The sequence below is a fragment of the Montipora capricornis genome, chromosome 2, assembly GCF_036669925.1.
Source record: "Montipora capricornis isolate CH-2021 chromosome 2, ASM3666992v2, whole genome shotgun sequence".
In the NCBI taxonomy this organism is placed as follows: domain Eukaryota; kingdom Metazoa; phylum Cnidaria; class Anthozoa; order Scleractinia; family Acroporidae; genus Montipora; species Montipora capricornis.
The window spans coordinates 55,044,579-55,059,578 of record NC_090884.1 but is presented as its reverse complement, the minus strand read 5'-3'; the positions used below and the strand labels follow the sequence as shown (position 1 = coordinate 55,059,578).

The 15,000-nt window shown below is 39.2% G+C and overlaps 2 protein-coding genes across 5 annotated transcripts in view; both read left to right on the top strand.

Moving 5' to 3' along the window:
• Window positions 1–6,552, top strand: part of LOC138027773 (uncharacterized) — a 31,576-nt gene extending 25,024 nt beyond the window's left edge. For 2 of the 3 annotated variants that reach the window (XM_068875393.1, XM_068875388.1), the window contains exons 10-11: window positions 1,223–1,346; window positions 5,608–6,552. In XM_068875393.1, coding sequence (XP_068731494.1) covers window positions 1,223–1,346; window positions 5,608–6,142 — 659 coding nt within the window. In that variant the 3' untranslated portion in view covers window positions 6,143–6,552. The remainder of the gene's footprint in view (window positions 1–1,222; window positions 1,347–5,607) is intronic. The other variant, XM_068875402.1, reaches the window with a different exon arrangement.
• A 6,840-nt stretch (window positions 6,553–13,392) lies between these two features.
• The window catches only part of LOC138027701 (cannabinoid receptor 1-like), a 20,577-nt gene continuing 18,969 nt past the window's right edge, over window positions 13,393–15,000 (top strand). The window contains exon 1 of one of the 2 annotated variants that reach the window (XM_068875312.1): window positions 13,393–13,412. The gene's annotated coding sequence lies outside the window, so the exon portion shown is untranslated. The remainder of the gene's footprint in view (window positions 13,413–15,000) is intronic. The other variant, XM_068875283.1, reaches the window with a different exon arrangement.

The window sequence follows — 15,000 nt, the reverse complement described above, 5'->3', positions numbered from 1 at the left end:
GGTTGCCATTATGAAAGAGGTCTATTAGGTCTATGAACACAACAGCTTTAATCTCCTCGATAATCTCGATACAACACGATAATCGACTCGTTCGAAAGAAAAACGGTTCTCGACACTCGACTCGACATCAATCCTATTTCTCGGCGGTAAAACTACAAAAGTCACATGACCAGAACTGTCGCTAAAATGATTCTAAGCTTAAGTATGTGTTATAGGGCAGCATCGCAAACACAATAGATTACAAAAAATGTCAAAAACTTTCCAAAAGAAATGTCAAACCTAATTTTCTGTAAAGTATCTTGACAAATAAAATCGCCTTTCCCGGAGGCAAGACAATTAAGACACCAGCTCCTCTGAAATTTGGGAGAGTTTGACAGAAATTTGTACCAGTTCTCGCGCGTCGGTTGCATTCGTCCAATTTTGCAGTTGACCTTTTTTTTTTTTTTGGGGGGGGGGGGGGGGGGAACAAATAAAAAAATTCGCTAGTGCGTCGACCGGACTAACAAGTTCTCCTTCAAGGCGCTAGTTTCTAAAAAAGTTGTGTTGCTGCGTCGGTAGCATTTGGTTTTTATATCAAACGAGTTAATAAAGATAAATAAACCATCGTAAAGCCTGGTTTTCGCCAGCGACGTATTCATAGGAGCGCTTATTTCACCGTGAAAACGGGGTTGACGCAAGCATAAGTACAAGCACAAGGATCAAAATGTTTCATTTTCCTTGTGCTTGCGCTTATGCTTGCGTTCACTTGCGTTGTGTGAAAACGAAATGCAACATAAGCACAATGAATTTTTTTTACGTCTGGCCAGTTAAAGCACTCATTCCAGCTTCCTCGCGTATGAATATAGTCGTTAAATGAAAATATCCTGTGTTGAAGTTGAATCAACATAGATTGTTGCGTATAAATATACATTGCTGAATTTTGCAACAAACAGCCAACCATACATGTGTTCCAGTAAAAGAAACTGCTCTGTATCACAGAGGTCCTGGGTTAAATCACGTTGGAGCCACCTGCATTGTTCAGGTGTCTGTGAGAGAAATTTGCTTAAATTGTCCAGATACTGAATAAGAGGATCATCTCTCTCTTTCATGACAGCCAGCACTTCAACTATATACATTTCTCATGATTTCTTACTTTACCTTTAAGATAATTAAGCCGGGTCAAGGCATTTTGCTGAAGTTTGTCTGCATCTCAAGCTAAACTTTAACTTTTTGGTATTTTAAGGTCCTAGAAATGATGAATTTAATCAAGAACAATCATCATCTGTCACAACGATTATCATTGCGGTCTGTGTTAGTGCTGTTGTGATTGGATTGATCATAGCATTTGCAGTCTTCTGGTGGAAAAGGTATTTCTAGAATAGTCATAATTATAATCATAATCATAATAATAATAATAATAATAATAATAATAATGATGATGATGATGATGATAATAATAATAATAATAAGTCTGACGTGATTGTACATGATAAAGAAACCAACATCTGGACTCTATTTGAAGGCACAGTCTGCCAAGTAGACAAAATTGCGGAACGATTCAAAGAAAAACAAACAAAATACATAGAACTGCGCGCAGGCATTAAAAAAGAGTACAAAAGTTCAAGCGTATATTAAATCAATATTGTGTTTGACATTCTTGGAGGACACCATGAACAATTGAGAAATGACTTAAGATCAATTACGATCACTAACAAGGAACTGAGTACCTCATCGAACGCTGCCAGAAATGGATTTTGAGCCATAATGTAAATATCGTTAAGAAGTTCTACGAATTCGTTTAAGCGGAAAAAGGAATGTAAATTGATGTAATTAACTAGCTTAGATTTAAAATCCGCTGGTTGATGTAATAATGATATGCACAAAAGAAAATAGAATCTGCCATAATAATAATAATAGAGGGCCCACATTGCAGTTCTAGTGAGCACGGTAAGATGATGACATCAATAAGGTAATCTTTGCTGACGTCATTGTTTACGTTTGTTTCATTACATGTAACATACAAGTTGTTCATGCTATTTACAAATTGACTTCAAAAGGTAAAAGAACTTGTCTAACTTAATTAATGTCCAAATTTAAGCCTTTTAGCTTTGATAACGAGTCAGTTATTAACCATCGAAAATTGATATATTCTTGGGAGGAAAAAGCGCTAATGATACCATACATCCTTTAAAATTTCGAATTTCCAAAGCACTATTGCTCAGATGCTATTCTGCATATCGCTTTCAAATTAATAAATCGCAAGATGACAAAGTTTGACATTTATTATTCGCGAAGGTGATCACATTGCGATTTATAAATTGCACATTTTCTTTTCTTTCCTTTCATGTACTTTCAAATTTTTGTACTTTTGTTTTCCCAAGTAATTTTTCAAATCAAGATATAACATTGGATTGAATAACAATGAAACCAAAGCAAAATACTTAGGGTACATGGGATAAAAAGCAGGAATTGAGTTCCATTTAAGAAGTAGAGGACGTTTTCTGTGTTTCCATAGCCTCATCTAAACACAAGGCGGAGTTGGGAGAATTCGAGACAGTTATGCAAACCTGAGACGCAGTCGAGGGTTTGCATAACTGTCGAGAATTCTCCCAACTTCCCCTAGTGTTTTGTATTTTGGTGGTATCGGCGATGCTTTGTAGCTGCACTTCCTGTCAAGGTGACCCATATCAAACTGCTATCCACCACATGTTCGAGCATTTGATATCATGCAAAACCGTTTGATATTTCACTTAATTGTTTGATGCAATGCTGCATGGTTGTTTGTTTGGCTGTGCCATTCAATGGTGCAACCAAACATTTTAACCCTGTGCTATTGTCACTTGGTATCCTGCTCCTCCATTCGACACAAAGCTAAGCTATTTCACTTATTGTTGTGTCATTTGATTTTAGGCTGTACTGTTTTACAGTATCCGATGTTGTTTCAGCAATGACAGCAAGCCAATTTCCCCTTTGACTGAATCATTTGGTTTTCCCCTATACTTCATTGCGAACGACTAACCTCGTTCCCAGATTCTCTCTTCTTTCTCGAGGTTCGCAAGGGACAGCTGGACTTTAATTTTCGCCTTTTGACTTGAACGTTACACCAAGCATTTCATGTCTCGTTTCGACAATCGTCGCTATTTGGCTATGCTATTGCAACAAAGATTGCTTAACCGTTTGTCTTTTAGCTGTATCAAATGTAAAGTGTCTCTGCTATCTCGCAACCGACACTTGAAACGACTTTGCTGGAACTGATTTCAGTCAGATTCTTTTTTTTATTATTTGGACGTAACGGCTGCCCATGCAGTAAGGTCATGGATACCTAAGGAGGCGGGAACTCACCAGGTCTCTATAAATAATTCAGGCTAAAGGGAATTAAATTATAATGGTAATCATTTAATAATTGTTATAAAAGTATATTGAAACGCTTTACAAATCAAGCAAGAAAATAAGAATATATGATCATGAAAATGTGTTCACTAAATATGCATTTTTATTAAATGGACGGGAGTGTTCAGTTTACCTGGAACGAAACCATTACATCCGTGAACCGAGTGATATATAACACGAGATTTTGCCTTTTGTTTCCGCCTTTTTTATTTGTATTAAAGCCTGCTTTTCAATCGCTATACCATCCATCCATATAATAACAAATAAATACACGTTAGCTAGAAAATATAAATTTTACGTTCTCATGGCAAGAACAATGTCTCACTCGTTCGCATTGTTTTTGCCACTCAAACATAAAACAATCATATCTTCTCGCCACCTTGTAATTTATATCCTCTGTGTATGAAATACATAATGAGCATTTTGAGATAAATTTTAAACCTACTTACAGTGGTTAAAACGACAAGCTTCTTTCGAAAATAAAATTCTCGTGGAAATATTTAGAGGGGATATTTTAAAATGATGAAATACTCTAGTATCCTATCAATAGTAATAGTTTTCCCAACATCTGACCCTGCCTAAGATAGTATGAAAGGCAGTTGAGATATGTTTAAATTGTATGCTGAACACGTCGCTCCTGTTTCGGATTTAGTCCGCAAAAAATCAATTTCTGAGCCAGGCAACTCGATTTGCATCAGATCTGCTTCAATGTTTGATTTTCAAGCGCTAACCCGAACAGCACTTTGGTTGTCCGTGCGAGTTTCTACTTCGTGACTCCTAAAACACGGCGGTCGTGTAGAACAATACCAATACCAAGTGAAGCTATGATCCTCGCGTTGGGAGCTGGTCACTGACTTGATTTCATATCCTCAGTTATATATATGATTCATTTCATAAATCATTTCATCGTTGATTCATTCATTAAAACCCACAAATGACCAGCTCCCAACGTCAGTGGCTTCATAGCTCAGTTTGTTCGAGCATCGCACCGGTATCGCGAGGTCATGGATTCAAACTCCCTTGAAGTCCTGAAATTTTCAGGCTTCTCTACGCAATATTGCTAAAATTGCGTTCATAACTGCGAGGATCATAGTTTCACTTGATTTCATATCCGCAGTTCAATATATGATTCATTTCATACAAATGACTTCATCGTTGATTCATTCATCACGGGATCATATACTAGAACCCACAACCGACTAGCTCTCAACGTCAGGGGCTTCATAGGTCAGTTGGTTAGAGCGTCGCACCGGTATTGCGAGGTCACGGGATCAAACCCCGTTAAAGTCCCGAATTTTGCAGGCTTCTCTACGCAATTGTTAAGATTGCGTTCTTAACTGCGAGGATCATAGCTTCACTTGATTTTGTATCCGCAGTTCAATGTATGATTCATGTCATATATCATTTCATCGTTAATACCAAGATCACTTGCGCGCCCGTTAAGGGCGGTGCCTACTATTGTTTTTGCGCATACGTTCTGCGCATTTCGAGATAATCGGATTTTTGATCGGTGAGAGAAAGTAGATCTTCGTATTCAAAACGAAAATTGGGGGTAACCATGCATTTTTCAGAGATAATTAAGTTTCAGTTTGAGAAAGAACGTCATACATTGCTTTGTATTTTAAAGCTCTTTACAAAATCAAAATTGTTCAAATATTGTTAAATTATCTTTGAAAAATTCGCGGTTACCCACAATTTTCCTTTTCGAGTTCAATAACACTGGTTAAGATCACCATTTCCCCCATAATCATAAACCAGGCAAAAATACCTTTGAATTAGTAGGCACCGTCCTTAAGCAATACCGATACCATCTTGCGCACCCAGTTAAAAAAATCGAGATTAATTCTCCCAAAAATAGCTACCAATTTATATATTTACCCTTTTTACGCGGGGACTTCTAGTAGGTGGCCTCCTCGGGTTTTGGCCTCTGGGCCAAACCCTGCGACTAGCCATGTCTGTGAAACCTCTAGAAGTACAGCAAGTAATGCTCAACGAATTTTTGTATTTTTTGTTTTCCCAAGGCGTTTTCAAATCAAGATATAACTGGCCTCTGGGCCAAAACCCTGTGGGGACAATTATATTCCATAACAGCTTTTCGATACCCAGAATTACCATAGCCGATCGGCCAAAGCCGCCAGCTCAGGCTGAGAACAATTACTGAAAGCAAGTAAAGGATTGATGGTTTCACTACCGCATTTATATTTATAGTCTGCACTTTCTGTTTGGTTTATATTGCAGATCGATTGTAAGAGTACCTGACGGTGGACGCCGAGAAGGCACCGCGCCTACGCATATGTTTCCAAACCCAGCGTTTGTGGAAGATCCAACTTATGCCGAAATCCCGCCTTTGCCAGAGGCAAACACAAGTGCTGATTTACGAGATCTGAACTCTCAAAATGGCCATTATCCGAGGCCACAATACGCCTCACCCCAGGGAACAGCTCCAAGCTACCAGAGCTTGTCTTCAGTTGAATCCGACAGGGTTCGGCATTTGGATTACACAGCGTTACAAGGACGTCGCTTGGAACGTAACAGTGATGTTGATCACATCAACCAGAGAAATTGTCTTCGTGGACCTGTATACCAAAATGCAATGACTGAAGTCACAAATCAAACATACTCTGCATCGCACTATTTTGCGCTCACAAGGGGACAGCCAAACTACGCAAGGCCAAACAGAACCAACCCGGGTATTCAGGGAGGGGAACCTGGCCCCCGTCCTCCTCCTCGAGGAAGAGCGCCGCACTACATGAATTCCGAGGAAACATTCTGATCTCTGAATAGGAAATACTCCTGACCGAGCCCGAACCCAATGATTACAGAAACGATAACTATAGTTTGTAATTTATAGCCTAGATTTATAAACGGCAGTAATGGTTTTAGAGCTTTCGCCAGTTAAAAGAAAACACAGTAATTTTGAATTCTCAGAGAGAATTGCTTAAATCGTCAGCTAAGGGAGAGGGTCATATAACTGCCACAACCGGCAGTTCAAACATATTCATTTATGTCGGGAAAAATAATTTGATTCCAGGGAGCACAAAGCACACCAATTAGTTTGGTGAGACACTTTTTAAGGGTAAGATAAACCTTTTCAATACTTAATGGCAATTGTTTTCTTATCTCAATATGAGAAATAAAACCATTGTAACAAACTCTGCGTAATGATTTCCTTGCTTCAGGACAGAATGGTTTTTAACAGAAAAACGAATTTTAGACAGAATTCGAAAATAAAGACAAGGACATGACGACAGATTTACAGGTCTTTACATGGAAGCTAGCGTGTTGACTTTGCAAGCGGCTCTCCACCATCACCTGAAATCACCCACGCACAACAAACTTTTTCGATCTGCGATAACCGCTTATTTAACAATTATTCCATGAGCGCGCGTTGGATATGAGATGGTAAATAGCCAATGAGGCGCGAAGTGCCAAGTTGAGTATAACCAGTCTCAAATCCAACAAGCGCGAATGGAATAATTGTTTTATTAAATTCCTTAAACTCCAAAAATTTGGAAGTACGAAATGCGAGCGAAAAAAGCGAGAAAATCCCAGCGAAACGGAGAAAATCTGATAAAGATGCGATAATGTGTAATACAGACGTAGGCTCATCACAAAAAAAATTCTAGCCTTTTCGCGCACTTCTAAACGTGGGAATTGAGCCAAAGTTTCCACAAAAAAGTTTTTGTTCTTTTTTGGCTTTATTCAAAGAGAAATTTTGCTTTCCGGCGGAAAAATTTTTAGTTTAGCAACGCTTAACGCAACCATTTACCATACAAGGTCAAACTAATGTATATGAGCTGATAACCGAGATTGAGTGAACCAATCAGAACACGCGAAATGCCTTATCCGAGAATGAGAATTTAATAAACGCAATTATACCAAAACGTGTTTTCGTCTCGTAATCAAATAATAAAAATTGGCAGCATGCTTGCTTTGGACAACAAATATTAACTGGGTGGGGGAGGGGTTGTGCGACTTGTGGATCGGTGAATCATGAGGAACGAGAGGATAGATCCCCGTCCCTAAGCCCTAACCCTAATCCTTAATTCAAACGGGTAAAACATAATTATTATTCCAGTTCCGTCTGATCCCTTTCTCAAAGGATGAAGTTGTTGTAGAGTGGTCAAAAACTCAACGATAATTTTCTTATAGCTAAATGTGACGTGAATATAAAATGAACCCAAAGCGAGTCGGATAGCAGAAAACTTACCAAGTAAAATGGCTTTCATCTGTGATACTTGGGAGAAATAGTGTAACCAGATAACAAAACCGACACGACTGGGGCGGATTTAGGGGCGGGGGCTTTTCCCCTGTATTTAAGGAGCTTTTGTACCCAACCAACTTTCAAGTGCTACAGTTTGCATCAGGCGGTTTTACTTTAGATAATGATTAGTTCAGTTTGAGAGATTTTCTTATTTGAAATGCATTTTGCCCTGGTAGATATACAACACGAACGTGAATTGTTCGGATAGAGGGCTTTATTGCTTATTAATCATTCAACCGGACAGACAGACAGACATGTTTTTATGCTTATTTGGAGTCTTATACAATAAATAGTATATCGACCACAATTTCCAAATAACTAACAATTACAAACAACAAAAATATACATGGCTAAAAGGTAATTAATTAATTAAGTCCTGAAGTATTTACTTTTATCCGTCTTCCCCTTTCCTTTTTTCAAAGCATTCGAATATATGTTTTGCTATTATTTTTTGTATTTTAACATTTCCGCTAGGGAGGTTTATCAGAAACATGAATATTTTATTAGGTGACATTCTTCTTATTTTTATTCTATATTCTTTTTCCAAATAGTCTAGTAACGAAAGTCCTTTTTCCTGATAATCACTGAGGGCATATATTTAGAAAATGGTATTCGTCCTCCATTTCTATTTTACAAATTGGGCAAATTCTATCCGCAGGTTTCTTGAGCGGTTTCGAATAACATCCTGTCTCTATGGCTAATTTGTGGTTGCTAAGTCGCAGTTTTGTTAGGGCTATTCTGTGTCGTGTATTGGTGACCTGATGTAGGTAGTCTTCACATTTGTAATTGTCTATCGTTTTGAATTACCGGTAGGTTCTCATTTTGTTGCTTTGGTTAGCATCTTTTTTGGTGTCGTTATTTATTTCACTTAGCCATCTTTGTAGTTCGATATCCTTGAGTCGTTGCCTGATAATGTTTACAATTCCTATGTCTACATAGTGTGCTTTCATCCAGAGGTCTCCTAATCCTATCTGTTCCAATGAGCATTTGATCTTTTTGCTCCAGAAAGCCTTATTTTCCTTCCATTTAATGTCATTGTATGCTAGAGGGCATGTGTGCGTGTGTGCGTGGGGAGAGGGGGGAGGGGGGAGGTAGGGGGGTGCACTCTCGCTCCATTTTCTTCAGTCACCTCTTTCTGGAATTTCTGAATCCGCCCCGGCAGGGCATGAGAATTCATGGTGGCAATTCTCTTGTAAATGACTTGGTGAGTCCTTTTATCGGTAAGAAATCTTGAAGCGCTACTGGGTTAGTTCGTTAGCATTAGGGTTTAAGGTTTAGGGAATAATGATGTGGATCGATCCACTCGATATCTCCAGATCCAACCGTCGCATAACCCACAGATCGGCATATACTACTCAACAATGAGTCCAAGGCAGACGTTAGTCAGGGTGTTTTTGGACCTTGTTTGATCTTCAGACCTGAACTGTCCACTTATGTCCGATGTCCAGAAATGCACATAATTAGATGCACACGGATTTCAATAAGCGTCACGAAGTGTCCCCTTGCTCTTGTCCCCAACCTTAACATCACTCGTGTCACGGGATACACACACTTTAAGTACAGATTAACTGCTGCATTTACCCAAAGCTAAAACCAACACTAACCTTTACCCTTACCTTACCTTGTTGTTGAAAATAGGTAGCGATCGTGTCCGATGTCAAAATTGAGCGTGCATCTAATTATGTGCATTCCACTGAACTAAGAAATGTGTTGTGGTCCTCATCTGGTTAAAGCAAGATGAAGTTGCACTATGATTTGAAGCAATGAGACTTGCCCAAGTGAATGATGATAAAAATTCAACCGCATGAGAAGTTATGGACTCTCGACTTTGAATGAAATGATCCAGAAGGAGTAAGTTGAAAGCACGACCCTCCGTGATCTAGTCAGATGTTCTAACCACTAAGCTATTGTCGGACGCTAGAGTTAGCAAAGGCGAAATGTGGGTCTTTCACTCAGACTACAGCACTAAGCCAGATTAGTCAAAACGACCCATTGCTGCATCTCGCAATCACATTGAATGGAACCAACTAACCACCCAAGTGGGTAATGTTAGAAATTCAACATCAGGATAAGTATTTGCATCAAATTCACTCCTAAAAGCCCAGTGGGAACAGTCGGAAAAGCCGATTGGATTTTCTGAACTTTTTCGACCTTTTTCGGGGATTCAGATGACATGTGAACTCACGACCCTCTGTAATCTACTCAATATCTTGTCATGGCACTTTTTTTCCGAACAAGTTTCGTTCAATCCGCTTTTGAACACTTTATGGTACGTTTACGTATCGAAGAAGGATAACTAGATTAAACAATGACTCACTGGATGAAATGACCAATGCATAATGAAAAAGGTTTTTTTCACGTTTTTTTTTTTTTTTTTTAGTGCGGGCTATAGCCGAAAGAAAGAGGTAATCCTCGCACTTATCTAGACAATTGTAAGCAATTAATGTCTCTCAGGGCCGATTTACACGGTACGACTTTGTCGCATGCGATAACGGCTTACGACAGGCCCACGACATGATTTACGATTGTTGTGTACGTCAGAAAAAATGTCGTAGCATTTTAAAACATGTTTTAAAACGCTGCGACAATCGTAAGTCATGTCGTAGGCCTGTCGTGAGCTTGTCGCGTGCGACAAAATCGTATCGTGTAAATCGGCCCTTATAGACACCTAATCATTTCAGGCGAATTCAAAGCGGGATTCGAACCCATGACCTGTTTTCTTGGGAATCATTTTGGACGAGAAACTGTCATGAAACTCCATGTTGCCTATCTATCCTCGTTGAGCTCCATTGGCAGCATCACAAAGCAAGCTTTATCCTCCACAAAACGTCTCTTCGTACATATCGAAGAGTCTCCCTTTTTACCCTCTTGTAGTCTCTGTGCCGGTCCTTTAATCAAATCATGTATTTTATGGTCTACTAATAATTAAGCCCAAGATGCGTAAGCCATGTTAATTTTTTTGGCGGTCGTAAGCATTTCTTCCCCCTTCTTTCACGGTAACCGTTGTCGGTGTTTCACGTCTTGGAAAAAAGACTCGAAAAGGACATTTAATCGATCAGTCATTTGTTATCCTATTGTTATATTGTTTCCTGTCAAACGTTTTTTTAGGCCGGAAAATTAGAGCTAGTAAGCAAATGACACCCTCCGTTAAATATCCACTTCTTTGATCAGTGTCACAAGAGGTAAGGAATTTGCTAGATGTGTCCTTCCGGAATATTATAGACTTAAACCCTTATTCACTTATTCCAAATGCGTTCAATGCAGAAGGCCAGCTCTGAGAAACAAGAGAAAACCGAAAGGAAAACAATTTAATTTACTGGAAAACAACTGGGGGAAGGTTCAGCTTTACGATATTCTGCATGCTATAAAACTTACAAAGTTACAGCGGCAAGGCGGCAAGAGTGTATAGGAGAAATGTTCAAGGAACATTCCACGCCTTCTACGCGGTCAATAGAGAGATTTAGCAAAGCGTTTACCTGAAACGCGAACGGTTATAAAGTGACCACGCTACCATGATTTTCCCGCCATTTCTACGTTTTCAAGTAAAGCTATGATCCTCGCAGTTATGGACGCAACTTAAGCAATTGCGTAGAGAAGATCTAACCATCTGAGCTATGAAGCTACTGACGTTGGGAGCTGGTCATTTGTGGATTCTAATTTTCCCGTGAGCAATGAATCAATGAACGAAATGATATATAAGAAGTCAGTGACTTCATAGCTCAGTTGGTTAGAGCGTCGCACCGGTATCGCGAGGTCACGGGTTCAAACCCCGTTGAAGTCCTGAATTTTTCAGGCTTCACTACGCAATTGCTTAAATTGCGCCCATAACTGTGCGGATACTTGATTTCATATCCGCAGTTCAGAATATAATTCATCTCATATATAATTTCGTTCATTTCTACGTTTGCCGGCTGCCGCTTGCAGTTTCTATATGAAAGTAGGCATTTTCCACGTTTGCCGTATACGTAAAATTTTCTTCTCGTTTCTTCTATATAAGAAGTTGTTTTCGGAAAAAGAATACCCCAAAACCAATTTCCGGTATGCCAAAGGAGAAAAAATTAGGTTTCATGGTTATGGATCGTTCATAACTGATTCCTTGCCACGCAATTTTCTTTATGAACTCACGTTGACTCTCTGTTGACCGATAAAACAGGTTCATCGAAACTCTCAAAATTTGACGGGTAAGGAGTTTCATTTTATATAGCTTCAAGACACCGAGTTATTGCTTTTGCTTTTTGGTAACTATAAATACATACTCGAGTTTCCGTGGGTCAGGCGAAGCTAAAGTCAAAACCTTCTCTCTGTTTCGCGTGAAACGTGAAACGGCAAGCCAACGTTTGCTGTTTCAAGTAAACGTGATGATAAATCTCTCTAATGTTTAACAAAAAAAAAACAGACATTTAGAACGACACTCGGAGGTTTAAAAAACCGTGGACAAATTAAAAGTCTTTTTACTTCCCTTTAAAAGGATAGAAAAGGACATCGTCGTGCAGCATGATTGAGGAAGGAAGCATTGGCAATTGGACAACACCAACAATATGAAGGGATAAAACTGATGAAGGAGGGAGCTGGCTTCCTGAAGTAAGAGCTAAGTTAATATGAGCAAGCAGCCACCCCAAACAGCCAAACCGGCAACAAATAGCAAAAAGATGCAGCCACTTAAAACGCCACTTAAAATGGTCTAACAGGCTGACTTGCTGCTGCCGCTTTAGCACACGTTTAAGGTAAAACATCCAGTACAGTATGCCCTCGCAAGCGAGGAATATGCACGTGTCTCGAATTTGTTGAAAAATACGTTTGTTTCCTGCGCCGGCAAATGACAATATCTTCACAGGGTTCCTTTGCGGCCGCTGGGTAAGCTTTCGCACTGACTTGCCTATTTCTCCGGAACTGCAAGAGTTTTATTATCATTATCTTGTTAGCTGGAACTGAGCCCAAATATGAATACGGTATTTTCTTTCAATCCCTTAAATACCTTTGCTTTCCTGTCTTTCATCTTAAGCAGTAGGCTGGATTGACCAGCCGTTTTGTGCGACGCGTTCCTCTGCGCATACCACGGCTGGATCACTTGTCCAGCCAATTGAATTTTTCACCACTCAGAAAGTCGTCTACTTGCCAAGTACAAAATACAATTGGCTGAACAAAATACAATTGCGACTGGTGCTACGTCAAGGACAAATGCCTTTCGTTGGTAAGGGGATGTTAACTGCACTGGATGGAAATCGAGTCTACTTAAGCAGTGGATGTTGACTTTTTAGAAAAACATTCACTGTGAGTCTCGAGTTTGGTTGCTTGAATTATCAGCAGGTATTTTGAAAACGTAATATCCTGTATTTAAAAGGTACACAAGTTTGCTAAGTTGTACATGCCCTAAGGATTCATGTAAAAGAAAATTTCAAACGTAGTCCGTTTTATTGCATCTTTTGCGGACAAGACAGGATACAAAGTCGACAATTTAAACGAGCATTTTGCCTTGAACTTCCTTTGGTTCCATTTCTAGTCTTGGGAGTTTATTTGTTTTGACTTACGTTAAGAAAAAAAAAACGTTGGCAGAAATTCGCCTGCAGGGTGTTTTTAAGAAAAGTGATTTTACAAGGAAGACGGTGACAAGAATGATTTCTGGCAAATCCGATTGTTCAGGCGGTATTTTATTTACCTCCGAATGCAATTTAACAATTCTTTTCCTTCCGATGGAAATATTCAAGTGATTTCTTATCTCTTAGGCTGTTTCATTTTAAAAAGGGAGCTGTTTACGCAAGGAAAGCCCTTACTCTATCTGGTAAGATTTTTGGTAGTAATTCTGCTACTTTTAAAGGTAGACGGTGAGTTACGGGGCTCAATGTTTTCGTCGAGCATGATTCGCTTTTGCCAGAAAAGCAACGCAAACATATTTCTTTCAAGACTAGAGAAAGACGGCGAGTGGGGCTATAGACAACAACAACGCCATAAAACAACAACTGTAATCTCGGTCAAATATGAAAAATAATCGTGCTGCTTGTGCAGCACACATTTCTTAGCCGTGAGTATGCGAAACAAAATATTAGGGCAACGACAACGCCAGAAAGAAATGTAATATCATTGTTTGTTTTGGACAACAACCAAATTTAGGCTTTCGACGACACGTCAGCATACAACAGTGATCCTTCCGTTTTCTATGTTTACTTTAAAAACGTTTGTAATCTTGTTACTACTGGATAATTCGCTCTTACTGGACTACGTGAAAAGGACGAAATAACTGCGAAGAATTCATGATCATGATAGCGCAAAGTCACATTTTGAAGTGTCCTTTGCGGTGCCGAGAGCGTCGTCGTCTCTTTGAGACCGAATTCAATTTGATAATGGTGTACGTATGCATGTGGACGAACTAAAGAAGCTAATGAGAGATCTTTTGTTTCAGTCCACCAAGTGTAGGCGATGACGTAACGTGTGAACCACTTGATTTACTTAAGATGGTCTTTTAAAATGCTTTTTAGATAACTAAAAGTAAAATGATTGTGAAGAAAAGGGCCCCAGAATTGCAACATTTCGCATTCGTTAAATTTCAATTAGCTGGTCCTCGTTGGCGTCGAAGTAAAGAGAGATTAAGCAATTAACGACGACTCAATGATAACGAGAATGCGGGAAAAAGATGAAATTATACCAAAAACAGTAGCTGGTCCGCTTTGTAAAGATGGAGGACATGAGGGCACGAGTCGTCACTGATGGTCAACTCAATAATGCCGAACAATCCAAGAAAACGTAAACAAACTGAAGTCTCGTTTGGCTATGAGAGGATATCCAAACAAGTTCACAGGAAAAAGAATGCCATCCGATGACCACTTATGAGACAGAAATTCGTTTTTAAAACCAGAAGAGGACAACTACCCTTCGTTGGGCAATAGAATCCGTCACTTTGAAACTTAAAGGAGCTATATAATACTAATGGCCAGCGCAATTTTATTGAAAATCAACCCTGCGATCTCATACAGTAAAGGAAAAGCATGCTCGTGAGAATGCCATAGCGGGAGTCGCGTGAAATGTCCGTTACATATGTTAACCGCGTTTGTGACGTTTACGAGGAATATAAAAGGGTCATTTGAAAGGAGTGTTACAGGCAAACAGCGATTTTAAACACCATGTCAATCGATAAGTCAAAGAGATGATTACGTAATAGTCATCACAACTTACTGGTATATGTACAAACCAATTGTAAAACATATCTTACTGGATCTTAGTCATCATGTATGACTTTGAACACATATTTGATTACTTTACTCAGTAGATAACATTTGCTTGCCGAGTCTGACTTTTGACGTTTTTATGAAACCTCGCTTTTCAGGCTTTACGAAGAAGTAGTCTTACAAATGGTGTTAATGAAAAATCGCACT